Source organism: Microplitis mediator, chromosome 4, assembly GCF_029852145.1.
Source record: "Microplitis mediator isolate UGA2020A chromosome 4, iyMicMedi2.1, whole genome shotgun sequence".
In the NCBI taxonomy this organism is placed as follows: domain Eukaryota; kingdom Metazoa; phylum Arthropoda; class Insecta; order Hymenoptera; family Braconidae; genus Microplitis; species Microplitis mediator.
This window is the reverse complement of record NC_079972.1, coordinates 9,052,023-9,068,336: the sequence shown is the minus strand read 5'-3', so window position 1 is coordinate 9,068,336 and position 16,314 is coordinate 9,052,023. Positions and strand designations below refer to the sequence as shown.

At 29.1% G+C, this 16,314-nt stretch overlaps 2 protein-coding genes across 2 annotated transcripts; both read right to left on the bottom strand.

Moving 5' to 3' along the window:
- Positions 1–568: 568 nt before the first annotated feature.
- LOC130667214 (uncharacterized) lies at positions 569–11,750 on the bottom strand. Its single transcript, XM_057468709.1, has 10 exons — positions 10,751–11,750; positions 10,554–10,656; positions 9,830–9,940; positions 8,822–8,977; positions 8,267–8,331; positions 5,947–6,825; positions 4,031–4,130; positions 2,713–2,823; positions 2,490–2,645; positions 569–993 (listed from the first exon to the last, which is right to left on the bottom strand). The coding sequence occupies exons 1-10, from the start codon at positions 11,560–11,562 to the stop codon at positions 940–942; spliced, it is 2,547 nt and encodes an 848-aa protein (XP_057324692.1). The 5' UTR covers positions 11,563–11,750; the 3' UTR covers positions 569–939.
- A 950-nt stretch (positions 11,751–12,700) lies between these two features.
- On the bottom strand, positions 12,701–15,985 carry LOC130666281 (odorant receptor 22b-like). Its single transcript, XM_057467115.1, has 5 exons — positions 15,164–15,985; positions 14,977–15,079; positions 14,813–14,923; positions 13,544–13,699; positions 12,701–12,867 (listed from the first exon to the last, which is right to left on the bottom strand). Exons 1-5 carry the CDS (start codon positions 15,973–15,975, stop codon positions 12,802–12,804), a joined length of 1,248 nt encoding a protein of 415 aa, XP_057323098.1. The 5' UTR covers positions 15,976–15,985; the 3' UTR covers positions 12,701–12,801.
- Positions 15,986–16,314: the final 329 nt, after the last annotated feature.

Here is a 16,314-nt window from a genome sequence, read left to right as displayed (position 1 = left end):
AGCCGGAAAAAAAATCTTCTCAAAAACCTGGACTGTTCAAAAAAGCTGGAAAGTGTTGTGCCAGTAGTATGAGAATTTTACTCACTAAAAATTTTCTCTATTGCGCTGTTACAATGCAGTAATCGGGCTGGGCCCTAAATAATGGACTTATTAAAGAAAAAAACAGTGTTTTTTTTAATTTTACTTCTTAGCGATTTAGCTGGTACAAATTCGCATCAATATACAGTCTGAGGGTGAATATTAGTATTTTCTATAATCCAGAGCTTAAAATATTATCGGTTATCGGAAAAATGGTTCAAGTAATATTTATTATTGCACACTGTAAAAAATCGGGAGTGGATTCGGGGTGATTATGGATTTTATTCCAATCCAAATTCACTTCGATTTGGAGTTATATTATAAAAATAAAATCCCCTTTGGAGTAAATTTCACCCTGAGGAGATTAAATAAATAAGCATTCATCCGCTTCGCATTCTCTCCGGATTTAATGCGCGTTCACTCCCCAAATTTTTTACAGTGCATAGAATGAGCTGTTGGAATTTATTATTAAAGTTTATTTATTCGTGCTCTAAAATAAACAAATAAAACATCTCACGTTTTGAGTGACAATATAAAATCAATTTTAGTAAAAAAATATGGTCATTAATACCTTTACATTTTATAATTATAAACGCAAATATTCAAACAATTCTACAATATATCTTTAAATTTATCTTGATTTTATTATTTTAATATTAGCGATATTATTCTATAATTATTTGTGTTTTGTAGTTTGTCAAATCAGCATTGATTCTGTTTATTATAATATCTCTATTGGAAAGTGACTATAGTAAATAATAGTATTGTCTTATAGATGTAGCTTAAGAATTCATACGGATGTCATAGTATTGAAATGAAAGAAAATGTTGATTGTTCATTCCCATATTGTAAAGTTAATTTTTAAAGCTCCACCATCCGTAATATATTAAAATATGCCACTGATGTTTTTATTACCTTAAAGAAAGATAATAATGAAAAGAGTAGTTTATTATAGACCTATAGTGTAAGTAAGTACGTTAACAATATGAAAAATAGTATATGGCATAGCTAGGATACGAAGATAGTCTTTATGTGGCGAGGGCAATATTTTCAGCACGAGTCGTAGGGTTACATACACGCGCCAAAGGCCCGTGTAAGTGGCCCGGTGATTTTGCTGATCTCTCAGTCATTAAATTCAAAAAAAATTTTTTTTTTTGAAAATTTTGTTTTGAAAAAAAAACTTATCTTTTTTGGAAATTTAAGCACAGTCTGCAATAAAATTGTGGACAAAGCTTAGAAAAATTGTTTGTTTTAATCTTGTTAAAGATTATGAGCTTTTCAGAGCAAAAAACGTGATCCTTTAATTTTTTCAAAAAATTGATCGAGTGAAACAAATAAATGGCTGGTTGGATTGATCTGGCTCTTTGTAGGGTTTTTGTGGACATATTGAACTGTAAAATGCACAGTTAACATTATCGATTTCCACAATATTTTCGTTTCAGCGCTTGATTTTACAAAAAACCACAAAAAGCCATTTTTTGTTGCATTTTTAAATTCATGTGACGATAGAAAAAAATTTTTTTTTCGAAAAAGCAATGGCTAATCGTTGAAGGGAATTTATTCAAGATTTTAAAACCCACCATTAACTTTCTGTGCGATCATTGGTTTCTGACATATCGATAATCAAAGACAAAAGTATCCTTTTCCATTTGAAGACCGATATCTCGGCGAGAAGTGGACGTATCAAGGTCCATAAAAAAAGAAATTAAAGCTGAATAATGAATGTATCCGATCCTCATAGTGGTTAAGCAACAAAAATTTTTTCCACGCCCGAAGACCAAAAAAAAAAAATTAAAAAAATTTGAAATTTTTTTTGTCGCTGGTTTTTCTAAGATTACTCTAAAACCGCTGACGCTAAAAAATTTGGCAGTTCTAATCCAAAAAGTAGACACTTGGAGCTACAATTTCCTTTTTTTAAATATCTTGTACAACCATTTCTCTCAAAGTTAGGGCCTGTTGAAAATCGCCCAAAAATTTGGAATTTTTTTTTGATCCTTTAATTTTTTCCATTAGTGTATATCAGGGCGAAATTGTATGTATGATATGATATATCCCGGATATATATTGCACGTCTCGAACGCGAGGAGGAGAGGTAGTGCTCTACTGTCACCAAAATTTTTTTCGTAGAGTCATGCGGGGCAATTGTGCGCAATTCCATGCATTAAAGTCCGAAATGAATGGGTTTGAGCACACTTACCCACAGCACGCACTTGTGCCCCTTAACTACTTAGCTAAAGTGTTGAGGGTGTCGAGTATGACGAGTTCAAGGTGAGTGCTTTAATTACACAGCTATCAAACTCTCGTTCATACTAGATATATAATAGTATGCGAAAACTTATATTTTCAAAGTTATTGTGATTTAGTTTTATGAAAAATACTTAGGATTAAAAAAAAAGTAATTTCATACATACATTAGAAAAACCCTTGAATGATAATTCAATCAGTCCTCCAGCAGTTATTTTTTGAGGATTCTGGCTAATAGCGATCATCATAATTAAGTTCGAAGCATTTTTTGGTGATAAATTATACCAATTAATCATATATATTGAATCTCCAATTTTACCAAACTTTAAAATTTACGAAAATAATATTTAACAAATATGAAAAATCATGGGATTAATTGAATTTCATTACCTGTTGTTTTAATAATTCACCAATATGGCAAAAAATATATATATTAAAAATAAATGCCACTAATAAGATGGAGTAAATTGTTAATCCAATTCTATTATTATTTTTCCAAGCCTAAAAAATATAATTATCTATTTAAGTAGTAGCACAGATTGGTGTGAAAAAGTAGATTACACTATGTTAAAATTACGAGGATGGGTAATTTACACTGATATTTAACCTCATTTTAACACTAAAATTTATTACACCCGATGAAAAAAGATTTTATACAATTGTATAAAATTATATACAAAAAATGGCCCGATCCAATTGTATACAACTGTATACAAATTGTATACAAGTCTATATAATTATATACAATTTTATACAAATTATATACAATTCTATATAATTATATACGATTCTATATAATTATATACAATTCTATATAATTGGAATATATCGAATTGTATACAATTATATAGAATTGTATACAATTTGTATAGAATTCTATACAATTTCTATACAAATTTTTATACAAATTATTTCTATACGAATTATATAGTCTATATATAATTGTATAAAATCTTTTTTCATCGGGCAGTGTATTTAATTATTTTAAGGCCAGGCTGTACTAACCGAATTTTACTTTTCTTTTAATTTATTAATCAATTGTTATTACGGCAATTTTTATAGCTTCCGAAAAAGTATGTGGACAAACTTTTTCGGAAGATTTTCATCATTCGAGTGACAAAATTATTAAAAGAGGTAATTAGAAAAATAAAATTTGATCAGTACTGCCCACCCTTAATGTATATTGTGTAAATTGGGTATATTATTAAGCTGTTTTGAGTCTTTAGCCAATCACGAAAAGTTTGGCTTCATATAAATTTGATGTGTTTTATATTATAAGAATAGGGATAGCCAGGTTCATTGAGCAAATATTTGCTCAACAAAAGTTTCCTTCAATCTACTGCCGCTTTTGGAAGACAAGTTAACAGCAAGTGCTGTCCTGAAAGTTGGAGGAAAGTAGCCGAAGAGCAAAAGTTGCTTTCAATTTGACAAAAATGTTAACACCAAATCATTCACACCACACCGTGGACTCAAAATTTTTTACAGTGTGATATCCTTGAAGGAATGTCTGAGGAAATAGGACAGTAGCCATTACTAAGTGGAATTTGGTTGTATTACTGCTTCATACCATTACTTTTTTATTTTCTCTAAAAGTGTATCATCAGATTTATGCTTTGATTTTATTTCTATCAGGAAAAAGACAGACTCATAACGTTTAAGGTGTGTGATACTATTGAACACATTGAAAATGTATTTGAAGCATACTGACCATTAAACAATAATATTCATCCATGCAGATAAATAAAGTTGCCGCGACGACTTCAATCAAACACATTTCACGCAAAATTTGTTCTGTATACACTGACAATCTGTAAAAAAATAGCAAAAAAAATAAATTAGAATCATCAATACGCATCTAATTACCCATGTAACAATCTTGTTCAAGACTTGAGCAAGCCCGGTCTCAAGTTCGATAGACGTTAGTGTCTTTTCCTACCTATGTGTCTTGCTGCAGATACTTGTGGCTAGATTTCAATAACAAGTTTAATGCAAGCCAGATTATAACTCAATTATGGAGAAAGACTATAGTTGAAAATAGTTGCGCATGGCTTGCTCAAGATCTGCTCAAGGCTCAAAATGGACCTTGAGCTTTGAGCAGATCTTGAGCAAGCCATGCGTAAGTACCTGCCGTAAGTTACTGGTGCAAGAAATGCGCCAGAAACTTTTAAACTGCACTGTATCTACACGGAAAGAAAATTATGGCAGCGGTTCCCATAATTTTGTGAAATTTTTTCCTATACCAACATAGGAATTACGACCATAAATTATAGGAGCGGTTCCTATAATTATAGGAATGTTTCCCATAATTATAGGAATAGTTCCTATAATTATGGGAATGATACCTATAACACTATAGGAATGGTTCCTATAATTATAGGAATGGTTCCTATAATTATAGGAATGGTTCCTATAATTTATAGGAATACTTTCTATAATATTATGGGAATCATTCCTATAATTTATGGGAATGGTTCCTATAATTTATAGGAACCATTCCCATAAATTATAGGAACCATTCCTATAATATTATGGGAATAGTTCCCATATTATCATGAAAAAATTAATTTAAAGAAGTGTGGTAATCACTTCTACAATACACAGAAATATTATTAAACATAAAAACAAAAATTCAAAAATTGAAAAAAAAAATCGTATTTGGCAAAAAAACATTAAAATTTTTAACAAGAATTTTTTGTCAGCACAAAACATTCAAGAAAATTCAAATTTTGGGAAATTTCTACACTATTGTGCAAAAAAAGAATTTTATGATATTATAGGGATGGTTCCCATACCATTATGGGAACCATTCCCATAATGGTATGGGAACTATTCGCATACTATTATGGGGATGGTTCCCATAATATATGGGAACCATTCCTATAGTAGTATAGGTACTATTCCCATACCATTATGGGAACCATTCCCATAATGCATAGGAAAACTTCCCATAATTTTCTTTCCGTGTAAGATATCTTCAATATTCTTGTGTTCAATGCCTTGAGCAAGTCATGCACAAGTCTTGATGACGATTTCTTTCTACATGATCTTGCGCAAGACCCATACGTAGAAAAAGATACGAGTGACCAGGGGTTTTGCTCAAAATACTGGCACCAGAATCTTGCTCAAGCATGCGTTACTTGGGTCACATTTAAAAATATTTCCCCAGTGGATTCAATTTATCGTAAACTTCCGTAAAAAACGGTTTTATGCCGATTTACCGTAAAACTGAGCTATATTTATCGTAGTTTTATGATAAAATTCATACTCTGAAATTCGGTCGCTTACTCTCTCAAAATGAATTAGTGAAATTCTCGTGAATCAGTGGATAGTCACTATTTCTACAGCTATAAGTATACCACTAATTCAACCAGTGGTATACTTATAGCTGGTTCCCAGTGAATATTCACTAATTTAAAGTGAATTTCACTGATTCATTTTTAGAGAGTAACCGCAAAGTTTAAAAGCTTGTCGTAAAATACAGTAATTTATTGTAAACCCTGGCGAATTTACTGTAAATTACGGTGAATGTCAGGAAATTTACGGTTCATTTTACCGAAAATACGGTGAATTTCGGTTCATCTACTGTAAGCTATATCCGACAGGGTTTAATATTAATAATCTTACTTAATTATTTTATTATGACGTTGAATAATCAATGACATATTTTTATCAAAATTTTCATTGTGACTACGATTTTCTGTGAGATTCTGTAGTTTTATAATTATAATTTCAATTTGACCACAAATATGAGTAACTAAAATAGCTCCGAGATTACATGTGCCGATCATCATAGTACAAACAACAACACCCATTATAATATGTGATAAATAAAAAATTTCATAGATAGGAGAGTTTTGAGTATTAAAATAAGGATCAAACAATGATGTGGGATAGAGTAATGGTCGATCGGATGAATTGCGTAGTAAACTTGTTGGACTGCTGGGTAAAAACGGAGCAGCCGATTGATGAGACACTCCACCGCCATACATAACAGCGATACAAAAGTAGGTCACATTACTTCCTTTCTTAGCATAGTTTATCATAATCGTCCAATCTTCCTCACTCTTGGAAACTTCCCAATCGTTTTTCATTAGATTAAGACAGTTTTTAATATTTTTGAGATGGTAAATAACTGCAAAATATTTAAAAGCACACGCTACAGATACTCCTGTCGGACCGAATAACGCTATTTTAATTTTGATGCTTTTATCATACCAAAACATATGATAGAATGATGGAACTATTGCAAACATCAATACACTGTAACATATTATTTGTATAATCAGAGCATAAAATATTTTAGAAGTTGTCAAGTGATTAGACATAAAAGGCCATAATCCCAGTATATAAAATAGCCATCGCGTATGTTTGATATACATGTCAATGTCCTTTTTACTGTCATTGTTTTTCAATGATGCTTTCTTAATTTTACTTCTTGAAACTGACATTATATTTATCACTAAATAGATATTACTAATAATATTGCGCCAAGCATACTCATTAAATCAGAATAATGCGCAAGCTTATCGATAACTTCATTAATAAATCAACTTAATGAAATCATATTCGTTAGTACATATATTTAGTTATGTATACAAATTGTTAACTTATTGATAATGATTAAATTATTCAAATGCTTAAATAAGAAAAAGAAGATTTTGACTGCTGCGTATTGACGAATTATTTAAATTTCTGATAAATTATCCGTGATTTGAACGTATTTATTTACAACATATATCATGCTAAAGTTTGTGGTATAGTCGGTCATACTATTTTTACACTTGCATAATATACTACCGTTCAGTCATATCGAGACCGTCTGAAGAGTTTGACGTACTTAATTCATTATGTATTCTTCAGTTTTTATATTGAGAAATAAGAAAAATTTGTGACATAATAACTATGATATTTTTTATTAGTTACTTAAAAAGACACAGTGGAATCTAAAGCAAGAAAAATTTACTCTAAAAATTTTGTACATTTTGAAAACAATGACTTTTATTTTGGCAAGAGGACAACCTTCTGAAATTTTGAAAACTTTTAAGTTCGTTTTTTATTATTTATGAACTAAGTAATTCTTGAATAAAGTTACGTGTTAAAAAATAATGTCGTATAAATAAACATACACAGCCAATAAAAATAAATCAAATTTATTTTTTTTCAATTTACCGCAACTAGTGGATCTCCACTATATTTAAATGGACTTACAAATGAGTTTATTGAGTAAAATAGCGTATTACACACCAAGAGAGGTAAGTCAGACATTCTAAGCCACGTGTAAAATTTCCTACCCGAGCCTGAAGATATCTTCCGTGGTGTGTAATATACTGTTTATCATTACTTAATGGTACAAAATTCTTATGTTATTATTAACTATGCTTTGTGATATCTTATTCGGTGTAGCAGATTTATAAAAGTGCAATTAGAAAATTTGAATCATAGACTGTCAAAAATTTTGAATCCAAGGTTTGGTGTGAATGATTTGATGGTAATGTTTTGAAGACTGCCGGTGTGAAAGTTACACAACGTACGGTGATAAATTTTTACCCATATACGTACTTTTTATTCATATCTGAATAATTTAATTATTAAATAATTTATGAAAAGAATAGTATCTAGTTTAATTTCTACAAATTTAATTTAAATATTTGAATAAAAGATCTACCTTTTTATTACAGGAAATTCCAGATGGCACTTTTTTTTTGGTAGTATGTATTCAACAAATATATATATATATACATATTTTTTTTCTTCGTAATGTGGCCATTTATTTGATTATTTATTTATTGATTTATCGAATTTATCGATAATGATACTATTTAAAACACTCATAAGTGAAGTACATCCACGATTACAATATACTTTTACTTGCTCCTCATGGCTAATGTACGTTGAATTCAGTTCAGGTTAATAATTAAATAAGTTTTTTAAAAGTGAATCTCCTTATTCATTACTTTGCATATTAGAAGCCTTCAAAATTTGTAAGAATGCAAATCCAGTCTTTATAATCTAAAAAAAAAAAAAAATCTGTCAGTACGAATCGCCAAACCTGTTGCCTATAGGCAACGAGTATACTCGAATCACCGAAGTAACGATTCTGCGACTTTTGATCCCAGACAAAATATCCTCGGACATAATATCCTCGACAAAATATCCTCACGATAAAATGTTCCTTCGTCTAAATATCTCCGATTGATTCTTTCAACAATAAAGATAATCTTTATCAGAAGAATAATATGAAATAAGGATATGCCCTTTTTTCACACGTTTTCTGTGTATGCTATCGTGATAAAATATATTAATAATAATAATCTTTAATATTTTTTATAGTAGGGATATTTAGTTAGAGGGATACTTTGTCCGAGGATATTTTGTCTGAGGATAAAAACGCGCGTTACCGAATAGTAATTTTAAAATACTTCCAAATGGAAAGTATAGCGGTCTCCAATTTGCAATGTTAACTAATTCTGTAAAAGATATTCATTTACAATTTACTTACTTGTACATAAGTCATATACGATAGATTTATTATTCCACCAGCACTTATTTTTTGAGGTCGTTGAGACATATTCATAATCAAAATAAAATATTTTCTTGCTTTAAGCGGAATTTTATACCAGTCAGTCATGTAGCATTGATTGCCAATTCCGATGAACTGATTTCAAATTTTTTATGATCAACGATGAAGAAGAATCATTATTTTAAAAATTTGTACTATTAAATTAAAAAGACGACCAAGCAAAATGGGTTTTACCTGAAAATTTGCCACCATTGAGTACACGGAAAAACGAGCTTCGAAAATATTACAATATTTCATATATTTTAGTAAAAATTACTAATTGAATTATTTTTATGATATATTACTAAATATATAGTAAAAATTTCCAAATGGTAATAAATCTTATACGTTTATTTGAAAAATTGATATATTATTACGTAAATTACTGTTTTATTGACATTCTACATTGATAAAATATCAATTTATGCACGAAAAAAAATTTACTATTGCTGCAACAGGAGGCAGTCCTGTTGCATGCAGTGTTAAAAATTTTTATGTTAAATATTTCACACTTTTTTGTATTGATTTAACAGAATAAATGTTAAATGTACACATAAAAGTGTTAAATATTTAACACTAAGTTTTTTGACGCAATGACGCAAAATTTTTTACTGTGTAACTATATTTTACTATCAAGTCGCAATAACAGTATTAATCCTGTTGCTGCAACAGAAGTTTTTCTTGTTGCAGCACCAGTAAATTTTATTCCGTGGATAAAGAGAATAATATTCAATTATAACTGACTGTTGGGGAATACATTCATTACATAATTCAACGATTTTTATTTTATTTTAAGTTTATCTATGATAGCACCCGAAAAAATTAATGGAAATTCCTTTTTTTTGAGTATTATATGGTCCCGAAGACGTATATCAATTTTTTTTCTAAGTTTATCTTTAATATTTTTGAACGTTCCCATTTTGCCTGGCCCGCCTCTTTAATTAATACCTGAGAGTTAAGAAGTTCGCTGAAGTAACACAGTATCAATATATTCAAACTCAAAGCGAAAAATAACATAATATACGGTATCGTGTTTGCGATGTCTTGTGTATCCATCATCTATATTCAATATAAATATATAGAAGAGAAAATTCAATTTTAATGCACACACTAAAAAAGGATTCGTCAAAATCAACACATATCGTGTGTAAAACGAACGATTTACACTTATTTATATGTTATTTTAATATGTCGTGAGTGTTGAAAAAGTTACACGCGTATATGTTAAAAGTAAAAAAAATTTTCCAAGAATTTTTCTGTGTTGGTCGAGATTATTTAGCATATTTTGTGTGTTGATTTGACAGTAACATATAAAAAGTCGGCTGTCCAATTTCAAAACACAGTAACTGACAAAAATAAAATTTTTTAAATATGCATCGAATCATGTTCACAAGACTCCACTGGAACTAAAAATACTAAAACATTGATTTCGAAAAATTTGTCACTTACTGTGTTTTGAAATTGGGCAACCGAAGTGTTACTTTCGTATAACATAACATTTTTGTGTATTAAAAAATCAATCGATTGCGACAGTTCAAACAAAATAAATACTGTTCGTTAAATTGACACTTAAAAGTGTTAAAAATTCAACACGCAGAATTTTAACACACCTTTCTTTTACACTTTGACGATTCATTTTTTACTGGGCAACAATAATTAATAATCTACTTACCCTTAGAAAGCAGAATTCATCAATGCAAAGAAGTATAGAAGATGCACCAATCTCGACTAGACAAATTTCTAATAGCGCTTTTCTAAGAATTTTATTCGAAAATCTAAATGAAATGAAAAACATACTTTAAAAATACTGTATTTTTTTATATTTAAAGAATTTATAAAACTTTATATTAATTTTCTATTGAAACTTACTCAAGTACTCTCACATGATGTCGAATCATAATTGACATCTTTGGGTATGAGAATTTTATTCCATTGAGATAATCATTTATCAGTGACTTTAGTTGAACAGTGACTATTTGAATTTGACTATTGGCATGAGTTACTAAAACTACTGTCAAATTACAAGTGCTAACGAGCACAGTAAAACAAAAAAAAATAGCGATAACATGAAAAAAAAACGTTATTTCATACAATGGAGATGAATTAACATAGTCTACAACATTATAACCGGGAAAAATAACAAGTCGTTCCGAAGTGTTTCGGTTATTATTTCGAAATAGAAGGGGTATCACATGAGGCATAAAAAAATTATACAACGCTCCACTTGTGTACATAAGAACTGAAAATACAAAAGTTATTTTGTTACTTATTTTCGCATTTTTTATCATTATTTTTTCTTCTTCTTGGCACTCAATCATACTCCAGTCAGTTTTTATATGCTCTATTGATTTCATAATAATATTACAACGATAAATTACAGCTAAATATTTAAGTAATACCACAAAAATAAATGCAATTGGCGCAATTAAAGTCATTTGTTCGTTAAAATCGTTGGCGTAAAAATACATATGAAGACACCTGACAGATATCTGCCATAAAAACATTATAGTTACAATAAACGCGTGAATAATAGAAATTATTTTTTTAAGGGCCAAAGATTGAAACATAAGTGGCCAGATTGCTATTATATTTAAAAACCAGTAGGTGTACTTAAAAACGTTGTAACCATTTGAGTTGTTGGGTTTATTCGATTGATTTTTTTTTTTTTGACAACGATCCATAATGCCCGGTTTTACTATATATTATTCTTCGCTAACTGAATGCTGGGTTTTTATAATTCTTCATTAAGAATGAGTGTTCGATTTAGCGCTTGCGTGTTAAGCAATACGAGTATTTTCGAGTGGCAACCGAAGCACAAATTAATAAATAAGATTTAATTAATTATACACTGTCTATGAGAACTATGCGATATGCCATAATATGTATGATTTCGATAATGGTATAGGAATACATTGAATAATTTGAGTGTTGATATGAATAAGAACGATAATACTTTCTATCCAGTAAAAATTAATTTTGAATGTCTTTAAAGTTTTATGACTTTTTGCTATAGAAATTGACTATTTTATAATGAAAAAAAAGTTATTAATTTATATTGAGACCAATTGTCGAACTTTCTGTTTTCAATATATGTTAAGATTTTGAATTCCAGATAATTGTTTCTAACGATGCTCAAGGGGACTTTAACGTGTGTGTGCTAACAAAATTTTTTCATATGACATTTTTTGAACATTAACGTTGTGTGTGTGAAGAAAATTTTTAAGTACTGTTTTTCGAACGAATCAACTGATTTGAGTATTTTTTGTGGCAATTGAAGAGGCTTATAGAGAATTAAATCCAATAAAATTTTAAAATCGATCAGTTCAGTAGAATCTCATGATTTTCCAAAAATTAAAATTCGAAAAAAAAAAAAATGATTTCAAAATAACTCGTGAACGTTACGATCAATTTTCTAAAAACAATATTTGTATTGTTAATATTTTGTCTAAAAATTAGTTTGACGCTATCTTTATAAGAAAATAGTTATGCAATACTTTTCGAGTTTTTTCATGGACAAAAGCTAATTTTTTTTGTGATAACTCGGGAGAGAATTTCAACGGGAAATCGATGTGAATTGTAATCAAACTCAAGTTCACAAGAGACATTTTAGATTGCTGTGAAAAATAATTATTCAACTGTTTAATCAATTCAAAGATCATATGGAAAAATTTTGCTTCCATATACATGCACATACAGACACCTATCATTTCTGCTTACATAAATTTACTGAATTAAATAAATATGGATTTAATTCCAACAAATATTTTTTTTTATTCAAAGAATTGTTTCTAAAGTTAATGATTTATTTGAATTCACAAATAATTTTTCTCAGTGTAATTGTGCTTTTGATCCTTAGGGTTAATGTTCGTAGAACTCAGTCCAGGTTAATGATGAAATTCATTTTTTTGAAGTGAATTTCCTTAATCATCACTTTGCGTATTTGAAGCTCTCAAAATTTGTAAGTATGCAAATCCAGTCTTAATAATCTAAAAAAAAAAAAATAAATAAATTCTGTTCAGTACGAATCGCTAAACCTGTTGCGTACTTAAATAGCCAAAGTATCCTTGCGTGTTTTAAAGGGTAGGAAAATTTTTTTTATCATTCATGCGGTATAAGTGCTATTCTTAGCGCACGCTCTTTTGTTCGCCGAATAGCTGTTTGCCCATTCAACTATTTCCACGACATTTGTGTGCGTTATACGATTATCTGCGTGCGACAAGTAAATTTGAGTGCGACAAGTAAACTTGTCGCACGCAAATTTACTTCTAGTCGCATGCAGATTATCGTACAACCCACAAAAATGTCGCGGCAACAATTGAATCAGCAAAAAGCTACTTGGGGAACAAAACAGCGAGCACTAAAATAGTACTCATGTCGCATTAACAATAAAAAAAAGTATGTTTACGTCGTGCGGTGTTGCCGATTACCCACACGAGCAAATGAGCGCACTCACTTCGTTCGTGCGCTCAACTTTGCTCTCGTAGGCAATCGAAAACTTACCGCACTAGTTGTACAATATACTATTATTAATCTTTAAGAAATCAATACATTGATAACTGTGAGAATAATAATTTTTAGATACTTCCAAATGGAAAGTATAGCGGTCTCCAATTTGAAATGTTAACTAATTCTGTAAAATATATTAGTTTAAAATTTACTTACTTGTACATAAGTCATATACGATAGATCTATTATTCCACCAGCACTTATTTTTTGAGGTCGTTGAGACATATTCATAATCAAAATAAAATATTTTCTTGCTTTAAGAGGAATTTTATACCAGTCAGTCATATAGCATTGATTACTGATTTCGATGAACTAATTAAAAATTTTTCATGAATAAGAATAAAGGCTTTGTTTGATAAAAAATTGGGTTATAAGTTTCTATTATTAAAATATCGAAGAGGATCAAGCGCAATGGAATTTATCCGAAAATTTGCAACCAATGAGTACATTTTATTTACATTTTCAAAGTATGTTAAATTAGTTCAAAACAACGGTCGGAAACATTTCAAGCTGTTATAACAATTGTATTCTAATCCAATATTATTTTCTTCTGTTATGAGTTTTTTTTAATTTTTACATAATCGAGTTTTATCAAGAAGTTCAAACAAAAAAAGAAATCAAATTTTTTTGTTTTGGATTCTTTTTTTTATACGCCTTTATGGTTTCTAGTAACAACCTCGGAACCATAAGGGTAATTAAAAAAAAGAAAAAAAAAATAAGCGTTGGTAGGGTTGAACTTGTAAAAGGGAATAGGGTTACAGTGTCAAATATCGACCGAGTTCCATTTAATAACCGGGTATCTAAGTGTCCTTAGAAATTGAAAAATTGTTGAATTTAATTCATAAAAAATAAGTAGTCAGAAGTTCTAAATGTTTCATCAATAAATTCACCGATTTTTTAATTTCAAGGGTATTGAGGTGCCTGGTCATTAAATGTACCTCGGCAATATTTGACACTGGAATTTTATATTGATTAGCCCTGATTAAGAAAAATGATTTAGTTCATGTTAAGTGTGTATTTATGCGTCACATAATTCAAATTGTTTTAATTCGTTTCAAATAATTTTTCTTAATCAGGGAGAAAAAAAAATAAAAAATTTTTGATCTGTGATCTTTTTGTCAAAATTATGTATAATTTCACAATCATGTAAAATTTTTATAAAATTTTATGAAATTTCATAAAATTATCTCATGATTTCTAATAAAATTTTATAAATTTATTTAATATTTTAAAAAGTTTTTTTATAGATTTCATGAAATTTCATGAAATTATATAAAATTTCTTACCAATAATTCTTTGGGATCTTGATAATAATCATGTGAAATTTTATAAATTTTCATGAAAATTTCATAAAAAATTTTTTCCCGGATGCGATATTTCTTCTATAGTGTTTCCATTCTGCCTGATCCTCCATTTACTTAATACCTGAGAGTTAAGAAGTTCACTGAAGTAAGACAATATCAATATATTCAAACTCAAAGCGAGAAATAACATAATATATGGTACTATATTCGCGAAGTCTTGATTACTTAACAGCTGTAAAAATTTTAATTTGAGTGTAATAAAATTTAAATTAATGATTTACATACTCTTAAACAACAAAATTCATCAACGCATAGAAGCATAGAAGTTGCACCAATCTCTACAAGACAAATTTCTGATAAAAGTTTTCTCAGAATTTTATCAGAAAATCTAAACAAAATAAAATATATATTTCGAACTAATTATATTTTACTTAATAAATACACTCAATATTAATTTGTTATGAAAACTCACTCAAGTACTCGAATATGATGTCGAACCATGTTTGACATTTTCAGATATGAAAACTTTCCTCCGTCAAAAAAATCCTCTATCAATGACTTCAATTGAACAATGACTATTTGAATTCGGCAATTAGTATGAGTTACTAGAACTACTATTAAATTACATGTGCTAACTAGCACCGTAAAACAAAAAAATATAGCAATAGTATGGAACAAGTAAGTTATTTCATACAACGGAGAGGAATCAACATTGAAAGCACTATTATAACCGGGAAAAATTATTAGGCGTTTAGTATAATTTCGGTCATTACTTCGAAATATAAGGGGTATTACATGAGGCATCATAAAATTATAAAATACACCACTCGTGTACATAAGTATTGAAAATACAATAGTTATTTTTTTACTGACTGTTATATTTTTTATCATTATATTTTTTTCTTCACGACACTTAGTCATACTCCAGTCAGTTTTTATATGCTCTATAGATTTCATAATCGTTTTACGATGAGCAATAATAGCCAAGTATTTAAGTAAAGACACGAGAATAAATATCATAGGACCAATTAAAGTAACTTGTTCATCTAAGTCGATCGCATAGAAATAGACATGATAACATCTAAAAATTATCTGCCATAAAAGCATAACAGTTACAAAAAACACGTGGATAACAGATATTACTTTTCTAATAGCCAAAGACTGAGAAATTAATGGCCAAATTGCTATCAAATTTAAATACCAATAGGTATATTTAAACGCGTCACATTTCATTGAATTTGAACTGCTAGGTTGACTAACTTTTTTAAGACAACGATGATCCATAACTCCCGGTTTTCTGTTATATTGTTCTTTTTTTAATAACTCAGTACAGCTTTACTTTGAATCGTTGTTAAGAACGGACAGTATATTTTGCGCTTGCGTAAGAAGCGAATAGAGAAACTTTAAATTATAAACTTAGTAAATGTTAATAATTAAGAGTCTATTAATTTTAAACTGTCTATGGAAATGATAGTAATATATTATGTATAGTTCATTATACATTGTATAGTATATTTTATATACAAAGTTTAAGATCTGTTACTTGAGTAAAAGTCTAAATCGTAAGAGATATAATATTTGGAAAAAAATAAATTTATTGATTCACGTCGGGTTTTCAACTAT